We start from the raw sequence: 17,717 nt of genomic DNA on the forward strand, positions 1-17,717 counted from the left end.
CACGGTCCCATGGAAGGTAGACAAATTTTTGGTTAAGTGAACATTTTAGAATAAATTATAAGATAATTCTAAAGGTTCACAATTGATATGCATAATTTCCATTTTATGTTCTGCTCTATATTAAAGAAATTTATCAATAATAAGGAAAAAACTTTGTAGCTTCTAATTCAAGATCTCACATTTGACATGAACTTATTAAGCTTCTCTACCTCCATTATTACTGAATCTTAACTTTTACTGAGAGCACTAAAACCAAGTTTGGTATGCTACACTGAGAAGTGGTTTTATAAAAATGAGCCAGTGTGATCTAACAACCATATTGATAACATATATTACTCCCATCTAGTCCAAGCTCAGAGCTAGAAATATCTGGCAACCTATGAGAAAGTTGTTCAAACAATAAAACTGAGGGATTCTTGAGTTTGGCTTAGTAGAATTATCAGTGGTTCCAATTTTCTGTGTTTGTTCTTGTTTTTGTTTGCAGTGCTGGGCATCTAACCATTAACTGGTTACATTACAATAAGCCAAATACGAGACAAGAGAATACTACTTTACATGAATATCAAACTGATCAACTTCACACCAATATTCTAAAGGAAAATGAGTGTTCACATTACATTTAGTGGCAAAGTTATATGTGGTATTGTTAGGGTCCGTGATCAAAGGAACGAGACTGATACAAAGCGAAAGTCAAGCAAAACTTTATTTCGCGCCAAGCATCAGGAATCAAACTACCGGTCAGAGCTACCTCTTACGAAAAGGCGGTGACGATGAACCCAACAAGGTCACTTCCAAGAAGGCCACTCTGGACGAGGCTGCTCTAGATGACGTTGCTGCTCCACAGAGGAGGCTGCTCCATGATTGGAGCTGTTCCCAAGAAGAGGCCACTCCCAAGACAAGGCCACTGCTCAATGAAGTTTCTCCCCGGACAAGGCCGCTCCCAAGAAGAGGCTGTTCTGGACAAGACCATTTCCTGGATGAGGCCACTCCCAATGACGAAGAAGCAACAATGACAAGGAGGACAACCCAGATGACACAGACTCTGCTCCCCACGATGCTACTCTGACCAGGCTTCCACCCAGAGGAAGCCACCACTGCGGACAAGGCCACTTGTGGTTCGGGGTGGCGAGGCATTTTGCAGGGAGGCTGCTGGTGTCTAGGGGCCGTTGGCATCTCAGGGCTGCTTATGCCTCCAGACTGCTGGCATCTAGGGGCTGCAGGTGTCAGGACCGACTGCTGGCCTCTAGGGTCTGTAGGCATCAGGACCGCAGGCGTCGAGGGACCGCTGACAACTGGACCGCAGATGTCTCAGGACCGCAGGCGTCGAGGGAACGCTGACAACTGGACCGCAGATGTCTCAGGACCGCAGGCGTTGAGGGACCGCTGGCAACTGGACCGCAGATGTCTCAGGACCGCAGGCGTCGAGGGACCGCTGACAACTGGACCGCAGATGTCTCAGGACCGCAGGCGTCGAGGGACCGCTGACAACTGGACCGCAGATGTCTCAGGACCGCAGGCGTCGAGGGACCGCTGACAACTGGACCGCAGATGTCTCAGGACCGCAGGCGTCGAGGGACCGCTGACAACTGGACCACAGACGACTGGACTGCTGGGCCGCCGGAGGCTGCAGGCTGCAGGCGATGGCTCGGGGCCGCCGCCGGAGGCTAGAAGCTACAGGCGATGGCTCGGGGCCGCCGCCGGAGGCTGCAGGCGGCGGCGCTCGGGGCCGCCGCCGGAGGCTGGAAGCTGCAGGCGGCGGCGCTCGAGGCCGCCGCCGGAGGCTGCAGGCGGCGGCGCTCGGGGCCGCCGCCGGAGGCTGGAAGCTGCAGGCGGCGGCGCTCGGGGCCGCCGCCGGAGGCTGCCGGCGGCGGCGCTCGGGGCCGCCGCCGGAGGGTGCAGGCGGCGGCGCTCGGGGCCGCCGCCGGAGGCTGGAAGCTGCAGGCGGCGGCGCTCGAGGCCGCCGCCGGAGGCTGCAGGCGGCGGCGCTCGGGGCCGGAGGCTGGAAGCTGCAGGCGACGGTGCTCGGGGCCGCCGCCGGAGGCTGGAAGCTGCAGGTGGCGGCGCTCGAGGCCGGAGGCTGGAAGCTGCAGGCGACGGTGCTCGGGGCCGCCCCCGGAGGCTGCAGGCGGCGGCGCTCGGGGCCGCCCCCGGAGGCTGCAGGCGGCGGCGCTCGGGGCCGCCGCCGGAGGGTGGAGGCTGGACCGCCAAACGCGGTTATAGCTCTTACAAGAGCTGTTACAGCTCTTCTATACACCATTGACTCCCCTGCTCTTCTGCGACTTCCACCGCTCTCCGCTCCACTTCACCGCTCTCCGCTGACTTCTCCGCTCTCCGCCGACTTCACCGCTCTCCGCCGACTTCACCGCTCTCCGCCGACTTCGCCGCTCTCCGCCGACTTCGGCCGCTCTCCGCCGACTTCACCGCTCTCCTGTAGCAGCCGCTGCTCTCCTGCAGCAGCCCCCCAGCCCTCCTGCAGGAGCCCCGGCTCTCCTGCAGGAGCCCGGGGCTCTCCTGCAGGAGCCCCCCTTGGCAGCCTGGCAGAGCAACCTTTATGGGGGTGGTTGAGCCCCGCCCCTACACAGGTGGCCAATTGAATTTCAACCTTCCCAGCGGATACACCTACGGCCTACTGATTGGATGACTCCACTCAGTCTGCCCCACCCTTACAGTATATACAGTTTCCTTGTATATATGAACTTCCCAAGAGACAAAAAAAAAAAAAAAATTGAGGGGGGAAAAAAAAAGAGCTTGGAAAAAGTTAGAAAATGAAAACCTGAATGTGTTTTTATACAAATAGGGCAAAACAACAAGATTTCCAAATTGAAACCATATGTGTTGAGAGAGATGTGATGAGTACTTGGTTGAAAACAAGATCTTGAACACAAGATTGAAACAATAAGATGAGACATTTACAGAATGAATAAGAGAGGTGCTTGAAAAGACAGTGAGTTTTGAAGTTTCCATCTCTTATGCCAAGAGAAGAATCATATCATATCCTGGCCCAAACAGCCACCAACAATATAAAAGCCGAAGTTAAGTTTAAGGAGAAGAAAGACTAGAGTGGGAAGAAAATAATTTTATGAATAGATGTTATTTTTTTCCCTGAAGGTGGTAACAGCAACAAGGATTCATTTTATTTATTTTTTTAAAGATTTTATTTATTTAGTTGACAGAGAGAAACCACAAGTAGATGGAGAGGCAGGCAGAGAGAGAGAGAGGGAAGCAGGCTCCCTGCTGAGCAGAGAGCCCGATGCATGCGGGACTCGACCCCAGGACCCTGAGATCATGACCTGAGCCGAAGGCAGCGGCTTAACCCACTGAGCCACCCACGTGCCCCAAGGATTCATTTTAAATTAAGAATGGCTATTTTTTCAGAGTCCATAGTCCCTCAGGTTGTGTGAAAAACAACCTGAGGGGTTTGAAGTGGCGGGGGGGTGGGAGGTTGGGGTACCAGGTGGTGGGTATTATAGAGGGCACAGCTTGCATGGAGCACTGGGTGTGGTGAAAAAATAATGAATAATGTTTTTCTGAAAATAAATAAATTGGAAAAAAAAAGAATGGCTATTTTTTAGAAACTGATAAAAATATTTACCAGGATGAGTCTGCCCTCCTGCCCTCCTCAAAACTTGCATTATTATGTGGAAAGGAAATGAAATTACAACTTCAGCTGAGGATTTCTGTCTTACTTGGAGTACTCAGGGTAAAGACAAAGAGACATCCGTTAATCTGATTTTTCGAATAAAATGGTCGTGCTAACAAAATCAAAATTTCTAAGAGAAAACAAGATATTTTGATTAACCATATCTGCTATGAATTGATGAAAATTTAATGAAAGAGATATGAACATGTTCTTTATCTTCTATGGTGGCAGATGTTTTTCGTATGAGGAAATGGGAATCTAGAAAAATATGAAACTTTCCCAGTATCCTAATTTGTAGGCAATGGAAAACTCAGTGCCTTAGCATAATATTGTTTGTAAGTCTCAAGTGAAAAAAAAAAGCATACCCACTGGGAGAACACCAAGGAATTTCAAGAAAATGAAGCCAACAGACCACATTCAGGCTCATGGGGACTGAGAAGACATCACGTAGGTCCATTCTCCACTTTCTACTCCAAGGGGCATCATTCTTCATTCTACTTTTCTGTTCACACCTGTTCTCCAGGACTGCACCCTCCAACCCACTCAGCCTCTGGGTCCCAAGAAAGATGGTCTAATGTGTGTTAGGGATTTTCCTGGATCCTGAGAGCTGTGACTGGTGGGAAAGATCACAAGGTTTAAATAGTGTTCTCTACGCATACACCCCTTTCTCCCAGAGTGTCAATCAGATGTAAAGGACAGGTTCTGATATAGCTGGAGAAACAATGATTTTTTTTTTTGCAAAGTTAAGCCATGATTAAAAATAAAAAAGATTCTGCTGATGAATTCAGTGTTTCTCTTTATAGTCTCATAGAATCTTTTCTAAATAGAAAGAAAACCCTGATAATCAATTTTTATAACATTTGCCTATTTAATCAGCATGGATGCATTACTGCAGGACAGACAGAACATTTTTGGACATTTTTCTTTTGTGGTGAGCTTCAAGCTTATGATCTAAGCATAATCCATTGCATAAAGATTAAATACTTTCATTTTTAGCACATGACAATAGAATTCATGTATTTTATATGCTTTTATTCATATATTCATGAATTCATGTGTAGAATTCATGTATTTTATATTTCTATAAGCTTATTTATATTTTTAAATGCCAGTTTAAAATGCCATCTAGCAGGCGCCTGGGTGGCTCAGTGGGTTAAGCCGCTGCCTTCGGCTCAGGTCATGATCTCAGGGTCCTGGGATCGAGTCCCGCATCGGGCTCTCTGCTTAGCAGGGAGCCTGCTTCCCTCTCTCTCTGCCTGCCTCTCCGTCTACTTGTGATTTCTCTCTGTCAAATAAATAAATAAAATCTTTAAAAAAAAAATGCCATCTAGCTCAGAAACAGTTTTTCCCCCCCTTTTAAATACCTGTGGAAGGACACGTGGGTGCCTCAGTCGGTTAAGCGTCTGCCTTTGGCTCCAGTCATGATCCCAGGGGCCAGTGATACGATCCCACCCGGAGCCTGCTTCTCCCTCTACCTGCTCTTCTTCTTGCTCCCCCTGCTTGGGCTCTATCTCACCCTCTCTGACAAATAAATAAAAATATTAAAAAGATAACTGTGGATTTGTAGAAATAGATAAAAATTGTTATCTCTGAAAACAAAAAAAACTAATTGACACCTTTTGCTAAAACCAGAGAGAAGTTTATACTAATAAAAAGATATTGGTGATAAACAAAAGAAAGCAACATTATTCAAATATTTAGCCATTTTTCATCACTGATATAAGCAATCCAAACACTTGAAAAAAATAGGAAGGTACTTTGTTAGCCTTTTTCCCACTGACTTGTGTGGCTCAGGAGCCCTGCTTGTACACACTTGAAAGTTGGACAATGCTAAACTTTTGCTGGACTTCTTGTCCTCTTTTATTTATATTTTTTAAAATAATTTACACATTATCCTACCTTCCATGAAAATATATCCCAACAGAATACTGTGTTGGGGAAAGTTAATTGTGTAGAAAAAATATAATCAAAAAGTTTTGAAAATGCAGAGTTAGACTAAAACAATTTTCCTTACAGAAGTACTGTTCAGGGACTTTAGCATCTGAATCTAACATCTACAAGAGCATCTGATAAAATAAATATTTATTGATGAAACCGTTTAGTAAACCTCTGTAGGGGCATCTGATTTTAACCATTTTATTTTCTTTCTTGCTCATTGATATCTATTTAGATCTTTATTCATATTTAAAAAGTGCATCTAATGCATGTATTTACACAACACATTTTTAATGCAACTTTTTATGTCTCTGGGTCTACTCACAAATAAATTGAGTGATAAGTTATTATTACTATTGTTATTGGTAGTTTTAATTGCCATGACTATCATAATAGTATTAAATGTAGTGTTATCAAAGCAATCATTCTAGAAACTCTACCTCTCATCTCAATTCTACAGAATTTAAGGAGGGAGAGACATCATTGTATGCACTCTATCGATGCAGAAGTGAAAACAAGTTTCCATGGCCAGTGTTTGGAATTTTGAAAAGTCTTCCTTGTGAACCTCAAAAATAAACCACATACAAAATATCTGTAGGGCACTTAGGTGGCTCAGTTGGTTCACTATCTACCTTCGGCTCTATGATCCTAGGATCCTAGAATCCAGCCCTACATTCGGCTCCTTGTTCAGCTCGATCCTGCCTCTCCCTCTCCCTCTATCTGCCCCTCCTCTGTCAAATAAATAATTAAAATTTTTAAAATTTTTGCTGTTTGGTAGCATTTAAATATGGTTTACTAAGAGCCAATATAAAAATGAATGCTTTGATATGAACATTAGGAAAATAATTAGGTTTTTCTAAAGGAGAATAAACATGTGGAAAATGTTAGGAAGAAAGACACATTAACTAAAGAGTCCATTACATTTAAGAAAAAAAAAAGGCAAAGTATTTCTTTGGGAGAAATTTAAATATTGCCTATTATGTCTTATCTCCATGCTACCAATTAGCACTTACTGTTGTTTGTGGTACTGTTTTACTCCGTTTTTACCCAGTTATGAAGACAAATCGTTTGGATGAGAAAAAAAAATATATTGTGCAATTGTCTGGTATTAAGTAGATTAAATAATTTGTTCACTTATGTTTTACCCAGGTACTTGGGACCACGAGAAGGGTGAAAGTCAACTTTTACATAAAAAATTAAGACAAGTATATTGGTTCATGTACGTTTCTTCCATGACTAAAATATTGTATGTTTTGTCACCTCATTTTCTTGCTCTTTCAGTTTTGAGTGGTTATACATATCCCACACTTAAAGCTCTAGTCTCAGAATTATTTCTCTATATTAAATAGCTGGTAACTATGAATTTTTGACATCCATACAATTATGTACAATTGAAGAAGTCATATGTTCAAGTAATAAAAAAGTAGAATAAGACCTGGGAACCCAAGAAAGATCTCTCCACTCCACGATTAGGATGTGCTTTCCAGACTGAGAGGGATGTTCCATTTATAACTCTCATTTGTTTCCTATCATTGTGGCCAAGTTTCCACTTATTATATGTCTCCTTGCCTTAATATTAACTTCCAGTTTAGAGCTCTGTAAACCGTTTCTCAAGCCCTAAATTAAAACAAATGATATCCATTCCACATCCACCACCAATTTTTCTAGAAGCCACTTCAAAGATTCCATTGAAAAAATGAAGTATGGCCACCGCTTCCTGAGGCCAAGGTTAGCCCCGTTCATAATGAAGCGGAACTTTCTCTGATTCCCTTCTATTTAAACACTGGCAGTTTTTCCCAAGATACTTTTTCTCCCCTACTAAAGGTAAAGCTGGTCATTTTGCTATCGTGGCTATTGTTATTGGGGATGGCGGGAACAAGAAAAGGACCCTGGAGAACTCAGCCTTACTTGCTGCTGCTGGGGACCAGCACTCATGTGTCTACGTGGACAGTCCAGAGCCACGTCCAGCTCCGTCCATGAACATCCATGCTCCGCAACATTAAAGATGGTCTCAGCCACACTCTGTTTCAAAGAGAGCAGCAGTGTAGGTTCTTTCTTATGCCCTCACTGACTTATCCAACTGTACAGAAATGGATGGCAAAAGAGACAGAACTTTATGTCAACTTTTAGCTTCCCCGGCAGATCTCTGCTTTTCGACCATTTCCTCACTTGTTCATTTCAACTCGCCTCCCCCACTTTACATCATGCTGCTTCTTAGACAAGCCACCGTTACCCTCTTTCCCTGCTGGTACTATGACTACAACTTGAGCTATGGGGCAATGTAAGACCAGCTGGAAGCACCGTCTTGCTTTCCCTGGCCCCCAGCCTCCATTCTGCTGTCCAGCCTCCCGCAGTTATCTGGTGCTTGTGCACATAGTACAAGAACAGAAAATACAGTTAGAGTCACCTGCTCAGTGGGGAGTCTGCGTGTCCCCCTCCCTCTGCCCAGTTGGGCTCACTCTCTCCAGGTCTCACACTCTCTCTCAAATAAATAAATTAAAGAAAAGAATATCCACCTTCTTGGCCCCTTCGCTCCCTTGACACACACAACACACATACGCACATATGCCAAATAGTTCATCTTAAGTTGAAGATGTTTTCTTTTAGAAGAGTTATAAGATTCCTGACACCTGAAGCCAAAGCCATAATGAATACTTTTGCCTTCTCCCCTTGTGAGGTGGAATTTTTGCAGGTTCATCCTTTGAGAGTGTGGTATCTTGGAGGGAGTCTCTCTATCTCATACAGGTTCCCATCCATGTTCCCTATAGCATGCTTGGGCCCAGAGTTGTTATCTGACCCTTTACATGGCTATTGCAGGATGAGAAAATGCCTTGGGATTTTGGTCCTCACTTCTTTCCAAACAGACACTCTGCAATTCAACTCATTCAGCATATGTTATAAAGCTTAGATTCTCTCTGAATATATTTGCTTCTCTCAGTTCCTAGGACATAATCTTCCCCTCTCCCAAGTCCTTTGAGCAAGGGGTGTCTCATCAGTTTGAAGCACTCTTTCACACACTGGCATGCACATTTGCACATGCCTGCACACAGACACACCCCTTATAGGAGTTAGTTTCATGCTTTACATTTGATTTTTTTCAAAGATTTTATTTATTCATTTGAGAGAGAGCACAAGGCAGCACTAGCAGGGGAAGTGGCAGAGAGAGAGGGAGAAGCGGCTCCCTGCTGAGCAGGGAGCCCTGTGGGGGGCTGGATCCCAGGACCCTGGGAACCCTGGGATTATGACCTGAGCCAAAGGCAGACACTTAACAACTGAGCCACTGAGGCGCCTCACTTTACATCTGATTTTAAACATTACTTCCTCAAATATACCTTGTTAACCATTAAATCACAATAGGGAATCAGCAGTATTTTGCGTTTTGGCATTTTCAAGAGGCAGAAATTTGGGTGCCTAGATTTTGCACTATAGCCCTGAATCCCAAATAGCTAAGCTGTCGTTCATTATATAGTAAATATGCTCCACAAGTAAATTACTACTCAGTGTTATCATATAGAAGATATATAAAGGAAAGAGAAAAGGAAGGGCAGGGGAGAAGTAAGAGGAGGAGGAGAGACAGAAATTTAAAAAAGTAATATCCATATCAGAGGGGTGGAGGTGGTGGGAGAGACAGATGTCTTCAGGAACATGCTGGTCAGGAACACTTAATAAGTTACAGTTGTGCCTGAACACAGAATCCTGAAGTGATGCCTAGTTCTCTATTGTTTTAGAAACTAGAATACCTAGGAAGGGAAAATTATAAAAATTCCCACGCCCAAAAGTCCATGGGGTATCAGTTTCTATTCTAATTCAATACAATATTCCTTACCTGCTTCCAGAGGATAAATACGGGTTTGTGCACATATGCTGCAAAGTCAAAATAAGCCTTTTCTAGGGCTTGATCTTCGCTTTGCTTTTTAACTTCTGCCAAACAACTGCACGCTTTAGGTCTATGACATAAAGCTTTACATGTTGATTTTCAGCCTCACAAAAAAGTTCTGGTAGTCTTATTTCCAGTTGTCAAAATCTTAGGTTCTGAAAACATCACATGAACTTATTTTTGGCCAAGTTTAACAAACTAACAGTAATTTTAAGATATACCCTTAAATACTTTTTATATGGATTGTTTTAAATAAATATATTGAAAATAGTTAAGTTTTTAGAATTTAGTAAGTAATTTTTAATCATCTAATTTTCCAGATCTCTTCACTTTGATTATCTAAAAGCATATACTTGACAAAAACCAGGGGTTCTGATGCCTGCAATATCAGAAAAATATGTTAAACAAAATACAGATTATTTTAGCACCATATCTTCTCATAACAGAACACCAAATTATCAACAAGAGCATTAGTTACATGAATACAGTAGAACACTCTTTGTATTTTGTTCTCCTCAAAATGCCATTATACTTTACTAAATTATATAGCTGAGAGCATGTAAGAAACATGGCTCTAAAAGGATTAATACTTTAGAAAGAATAAATTCGGGACTGAGGAACTCAAGCAGGTGGCACAAGACGACTCTGGACTTGTTTCCTCCTACAGACACACTGAGTCTATACCCATATATGGAGCAATTCCTCCTGAAGAGGAACTGAGGGCTGAATGAACTGCTTCTGCAAAACAAGGGATGGAGGGACCACATGACAAATGGCAGGAAAGAAGCAGGCATGGTAGCAAGGGAAATCCTACCCCTATACTATGAAATGCACAGGGAAGGACAGGACTATGGCTATGCACAGATTTGTCTGACCTGCAGAACAGCAAAAAAGCAGTGGTTTGAAGGATGCCTAGACTTTAAGTTAAGGAAGCCTATTTACTAACCCTAGAGTATTTAATCAAATGGTGGGGGAACTGCTAGAATTCTCTCTCTGGGATTGGAGGTAATGGGGAACATCATTGTCTCCATTCTCTCTCCACACTTAGGTCTTATCTGAGCTAAGAGCAGAGTCTAGGCCCTCTAGCTAGCCTGCTGACTCTGAGCCCCAAGACCCTAGCCCACACCAGCTGTAGCCATCCCCATGATATAGTTCTCCCCATAATGCTCCCCAGCCAATGCCACCCCAAACACAGCTGTCCCACCAAGGATGCTCCTGCATAGCATATAATATGACATCCTCAGCGTGTACCCACTATAGCTCTAGCCATTTTGCCAAGGCAACCTTGGCACAAAGCAACCTGGAACATCTCCTGCCTGTGTCCATGCTGTCAGGGCACTTCCTATACAAACCACCCAACGCAATTCTACCCAACTCCGGCCAGATAGCTAAAGCCTCCAGGCAATGCAATCTACAAAAGAGATGTTTCTGTACAACGCCACTCCTTCAAGACTGGGACAGGTAGCTGTTCCACCTAATTCATGGAAACAAACACAGAAAGTCAAACAGAATTAGGAGTCAATGACTATGCTTCAAGCAAAAGAACAAGATGATGCTTTTAAAAAAAAAAAAAGAATTAAATGAAACAGAGATAAGTAATCTACCTAAGAGTTCAAAATTATTAATATAAGGAAGCCCACTGGACTTTAGAGGAGAATGGATGAACTCAGTAAGAACTTCAACAAAAAAATTTTTAAAAGAAACCAGTTAAAGCTGAGCAATACAATAACAAATGAAAAATCCACTATCAATAGTAGATTAGCAGATGCAAAAGAATGGATCAGCAATCTGGAAAAAAGGGTAATGGAAAGCACCCAAGATGAACAACAAAAACATTTCTTTTAAAATAAAGGTAGGTTAGGGAAAATGAAACAACATCCAGTGTACTAATGTTTACAATATAGGGATCCCAGAAGAAGTGAGAGAAAAAAGTACAAAATGTTTACGTGAAGAAATAAGAGCTGAAACTTTTCCTAAGCTGGGTAATGAAAAAGACAGCCAGGTCCAGGAAGAACAAAGAGACACTACTAGGATGAACCCAAGAAAGTCTACACCAAGACACAGAATAATTAAAGTGTCAACAATTAAAGAAAATCTTAAAAGCACTAAGAGAAAAGCAACTAATTACATAAAAGGGAAATTCTATAAGGTTATCAGCTGATTTTTCAGCACAAACTTTTTAGGCCAAAAGAAAGTGGCATGATATACTCAGAGTACTAAGAAGAAAAGAAAAAAAGAAAAAACAAAACAAAACAAAAAAAGAAAAAAAACAAACACTACAACTAAGACTACTTTACATGGCAAGGTTATTTCAGAACTGAAGGAGAGAGAACGAGCTTCCCATACAAACAAAAGTTAAAGTTCATCACCATTAAACCAGCCTTATAAAAAGTTTTTTTTTTTTTTTTAAAGATTTTATTTATTTACTTGACAGAGAACACAAGTAGCAGAGAGGCAGGCAGAGAGAGAGAGAGAGAGAGAAACAGGCTCTGCACTGAGCAGAGAGCCCGATGCGGGGCTCAATCCCCTGGGCCGAAGTCAGAGGCTTTAACCTGCTGAGCCACTCAGGCACCCCCAGCCTTATAAAAAGTTTTAAAGAGATTTCTTTAAATGGAAAAGGCAATAACTAGAAAATTATTAATGGAAAAAACTGTACTAGTAAAGTAAACATACAAAGCTAGTGAATCAATCAATCCAGGATAAAGCTAGTATGAAGACAAAAAAAAAGCAAAATCAATTCTGTTTCAATTATTAAGGGAGTCACAAAATCAAAACATAGAAAATAGACATCATATACATAAAACATGGAGAGGGAGTTCTTTTACATATGTAACTCTTTTACATGTGTTCTAACATAAGCAACCATCACTTAACATTAACTTCTGTATACTTAGAACATTATATATGAACTTCATGGTAAACACTATCCAAAGACTTATAACAGATTCACAAAAATTAAAGACAAAGATAGTCAAGCATAACACTGAGGAAGGTCATTCATCAAAATGGAAAAGAGCAAGAGAAGAAGAAAGAAACAAAAAAGAACTACAAAACAACCGAGAATAATTAACAAAATGACGTTAGATATAAACATATCAATAATTAAATGTAAATAACCTAAATGTTCCATCAAAAGATATAGGATGAATAAAAAATGAATAAAATGAATAGATAAATGAATTTTTAAAAAGCAAGTCCCACCTATAAGCTGTCTATAAAAGACTAACTTCAGACCTAATGATATGTATGGACTAAAAGTGAAGAGATAGAAAAGACCTACCATGCAAATGGAAACAAAAAAACTAGGATAGCAATGTTATATAACACAAAATAGACTTTAGAACAAAGATTGTAACAGGAAACAAAAAGGACATTACATAATGATAAAGGAATCAATCCAAGAACAGGATATAACAATCATAAATATCTATGCACCCAACCACAGGCGCAACTAAATATATAAAGCAAATATTAACAGACATAAAGGGAGGAATTGGCAGTAATACAATAATAGTAGGGATACTGACCACCCCATTTACATCAATGGGTGGATCATCCAGACAGAAAATCAATAAGGAAATGCTGGTTTTAAACAACACATTAGACCAAATGGACTTAACAGATACACACAGAAATTCCATCCAAAAACGGTAGGATACACATTCTTTCAAAAATGGATGGAACACTCTCCAGAAGAAACCACATGTTAGGACACAAAACATGTCTCAATAAATTTAAGAAGACTGACATCACAGTGAGGATCTTTTCCAAAAATTAAACTGGAAATAAATTACAGAAAGAAAAAGAAACAAACAAACAAGTGGATGCCAAACAACATGCTAGTGAACATTCAGTGGGTCTCCAAAGAAATCAAAGAGCAAATCTAAAATTACATGGGACAAATGAAAACAGAAACACATTGTATCAAAATCTTTGGGACATAGCAAAAGCACTTCTTTTCTTTTCTTTTTTTTAAGATTTTATTTATTTATTTGACAGAGAGACAGCGAGAGAGGCAACATAAGCAGGAGGAGTGGGAGAAGGAGAAGAAAGCTTCCCGCCAAGCCGGGAGTCCAATGTGGGTCTCCATCCCAGGACCCTGGGATCATGACCTGAGCTGAAGGCAGACGTTTCATGACTGAGTCACCCAGGCACCCCCAAAAGCAGTTCTAAGAGAAAAGTTTAGAAAGAAAGGGCCTATCTCAATAAAAACAAAAATCTCAGAAAAATCACGAAACTAAAGAAACTAGAAAAAGAACAAAGCCCAAAGTTAGCAGAAGGAAATAATAAAAATCAGAGTGAAATAAATGAAATAGAGACTAAAAATACAATTGAGAAGATAATCAAAATTAAGATTAGGGTCTTTGAAAAAGTAGGCAAAATAGACAGCCAGATTCATTAAGAAAAGAGAGGGGACACAAATAAATAAAATCAGAAATGAAAGAGGGTAAATAACCAACACCACAGAAATACAAAGAATTATGAGACTACTATGAAAAATTAAGCACCCTCATTTGGACATTGTAAAAGAAATGAATAAATTCCTAGAAATATATACTCTTCCCATACTGAAAAAGGAAAACAGGAAATCTGAAAGACTGATTACTATCCATGAAATTGAATCAGTAATCAAAAAATTCCCAACAAACAAAAGTCTAGAACCAGATGGCTTCCTAGGATAATTCTACCATACATAGAATGAAGAGCTAATATCTATCCTTCCTAAACTAGCCCAAAAAAATTAAAGAAGAAGGAAAGCTCCCTAATTTATTCTACAAAACCACTTAACATTACCTGATACCAATATTCTACAAAACCACTAAACATACCTGATACCAAAAAAAACCCCAAAAAGATAAAAACACTATTAAAAAAGAAAATTACAGGCTAATGTCTCTGATGAACATAGATGCAAAATCCTCAACAAAGTATTATCAAAAGAAATCAATAATACATTAATGATCATTCACCATAATCAAGTGGGATTTATTCCAGGGAAGCAAGGATGTTTCAATATCCAAAAATCAATATAAAAGATATATCATATTAACATAATGAAGCATAAAAATCTTATTATCATCTCAATAGATGCAAATAAAGCACTTGATGAAATTCACCATGACTCAGTAAAAACTCTCAAAAAACTGGGTTTAAAGGTAACATTCCTCTATATATTGAAGGCCAAATATGACAAACCCACAGCTAATATCATATTCGATGGTAAAAATTGGAACACTTTTCTGCTAAGATCAGGAGTGAGACAAGGATATCCAATCTTGCCAGTTTTATTCCACATAGTACTAAAAATCTTAGCTTTGGCAATCAGACAAAAAAAAAAATCTAGATTATTATGGAAGAAGTAAACCTGTCACTATTTGTAAATGACATGTTATTACATATAAGACCCTAAAGACTACATCCAAAATGCTGTTAGTGTTACAAAATGAATTAAGTAATGTTTCAAGATGGAAAATTAATAAAGAAAAAATTCTGTTGCATTTCTATACCATAATAACAAAGTAGAAGAAAGAAAAATGAAGTAAGTTGGGGCGCCTGGGTGGCTCAGTGGGTTAAAGCATCTGCCTTCAGCTAGGGTCATGATCTCAGGGTCATGGGATCGAGCCCCACATCGGGCTCTCTGCTCAGCAGGGAGCCTGCTTCCAACTCTTTCCCTGCCTGCCTTTCTGCCTACTTGTGATCTCTCTTTCTCTGTCAAATAAATAAATAAAATCTTTAAAAAAAGAAAAAGAAAAAGAAAAAGAAAGTAAGCAATCCCATTTACAATTGCATCAAGAAGAACAAAATGCCTAGGAATAAATTTAACCAAGCAGGAAAAGACACTGCGGTTTGAAATCTGTAAGATTCTAATTAAAAAAAATTGAAGATGGCAAAAAGAAGTGGAAAGCTATATCATGGTTATGGATTAGAAGAATTAGTATCATTAAAAAGTTCATACAACTGGTAATAATCTAAAGATTCAATGCAATCCATATCAAAATACCAACAGCATTTTTCACTTGACTACAACAAACAATGCTAACATTTACAAGGAACAACAAAACACCCTAAACCATCAAGCAATCTTGAGAAAGAAGAACAAAGCTGGAGGCATCACAATCCCAGATTCCAAAGTATACTATAAAGCTTAAGTAATTAAAGCAGTATTAGACAGATCAAAAATTAGATCAAAAGAACAAGACAAAGAGTCCAAAAATAAACCAATCATTTTATTAATTCATCTATAACAGAGGACATCAAAATACAAAAGAAGTTTTTTCCAATAGGGAAAAGACCATCTGTTTAATAAATGGTGTGGGAGAGCTGAACAGGCACATGCAAAAGAATGAAACTGGACCACTATCTTACACCATATACACAAATAAACTCAAATTGGATTAAAAACATGAATATGAGACCTGACACCATAAAGTTTTTAATATAAAATGCAGGCAGTAATCTCTTAGACCCTGGCCTTAGCAATATTTCTCTATACTTGTCTCCTCAGGCACAGCAAACAAAAGCAAAATTAAACTATTGGGACTACACCAATGTCAAAAGCTTTGTCACAGTGAAGGAAACAATGAAACAAAAAAGCATCCTACTGAGTGGGAGGAGATATTTGCAACTGATGCATTTGATAAGGGGATTAACATCCCAAATATATTAAGAATTTACACATTTTAACACCAAAAAAAAAAAAATCTAATTACAAATAGGAAGAGAATCTGAATAGATTTTTTTTTTTTTTTAAGAAGACATACAGATGGTCAACAGACACATGATAAGATACTCAGTATGAGTAATCATCAGAGAAATACAAGCCACAACCACAATGAGATACTGGCTCACTCCTGTCAGAATGGCTAGTATCAAAGAGACGAGAAATAATGAGTGTTAGTGAGGATGTGGAGAAAAAGCAATCCTCGTGCACCGTCGGTGGAAATGTAAACTGATACAGCCACTGTGGAGAACGGTGTGGAATTTCCTCAAAAAATTAAGAACAGAAATGCCATACAACCCAGTATTTCAACTTCTGGACATTTGCCTGAAGAAAACAAAAACATGAATCTAAAGAGCTATATATCCCTATCTGTTTTACGGCAGCATTATTTACAATAACCAAGACATGCAAGAAATGTATGGGTCCATGAATAGACGCAAGGATAAAGAAGGTGTAGTATATACGTTCACAATGCAGAATGACTCAGCCACAAAACGGAATGAAATCTTGCCATTTATACCAACATGAATGTTGCAAATGAACCAGATAGAAAAGACATATATTTCATGTATAATAATATAGGTCAGCCAACAAGCCAGACAGGAAAATACAAATAGTATATGATTTCTCTTATATGTGCAATCTCAAAACCCAAACAAACAAGCAAAGAAAAAGAAGAAATAGACTCATAAGTACAGAGAGCAAACTCTTGGTTACCTGAAGGGAGGAGGGTAGGGGGAATGTGTGAGATAGATGAACGGTATTAAGAAGTACAAACTCCCAGTTATAAAAACAGTTATAAGCACGAAAAGCATGTAGAACATAGTCAATATTATTGTAGGTTTGTACGGTGACAGAGAGTAACTACAACTTGCTGTGGTGATCATGACATCTATATGATAATTGAATTACTACGTTTTACCTAAAACTGATACTGTATGTCAATTACCCTTCAGTAAAAAAGAACAAATGTTATCAAGTCAAATTGACAGTAATAGGAGACATCATTGCCCTAAAAAAGAAATGTGTAGAGATATTTCCTGAGTGCTTGTCATGTGGCAGACACCGTTTGATCACTCCATTCGTAGCAATTTATAAATATTATCCCACTAAAGCTCTTAATGTTTATAAGTAAGGATACCCATTTTACACGTACATACAAATAACACAAGATACCTGAAGGGCCGTGAGGATATTTGCTAAGGCTTGTCCATATGTGTCATGGCAGTGGACAGCAAGAGCACTAGGTGGGATTTCTTTCATGACGCTCTCCAACATTCTCTTCATGCTTCCTGGAGTTCCCACTCCAATGGTATCTCCCAGAGAGATCTCATAACAGCCCATGCCATACAGTCTCTTAGACACCTGTTGGGAAAAGGGAGGAGCTCGTAAAACAATGGAAACGGAAAGACTCAAGCCCTGTTATTCCTTAGCAAACATCATCCAGAAGTAAAAGTCACAACTGAGATCAGTTACCTATCCATGGGAAACATTTATTTTAGTTTTCTGGTCCTTTTCCCATTTATTAAATCCAAAGCATTACA

The 17,717-nt window shown here is 40.0% G+C and overlaps 1 protein-coding gene across 2 annotated transcripts in view; it reads right to left on the reverse strand.

Annotated features, from left to right (window-relative positions):
• The window catches only part of HMGCLL1 (3-hydroxymethyl-3-methylglutaryl-CoA lyase like 1), a 207,000-nt gene that overhangs the window by 85,954 nt on the left and 103,329 nt on the right, over nt 1-17,717 (reverse strand). For both annotated transcript variants that reach the window (XM_044253100.1, XM_044253089.1), the window contains one exon: nt 17,350-17,538. In XM_044253100.1, the coding sequence (XP_044109035.1) occupies nt 17,350-17,538 (189 nt within the window). The remainder of the gene's footprint in view (nt 1-17,349; nt 17,539-17,717) is intronic.

This window comes from Neovison vison, chromosome 1 (genome assembly GCF_020171115.1).
Source record: "Neovison vison isolate M4711 chromosome 1, ASM_NN_V1, whole genome shotgun sequence".
Taxonomy (NCBI): Eukaryota; Metazoa; Chordata; class Mammalia; order Carnivora; family Mustelidae; genus Neogale; species Neogale vison.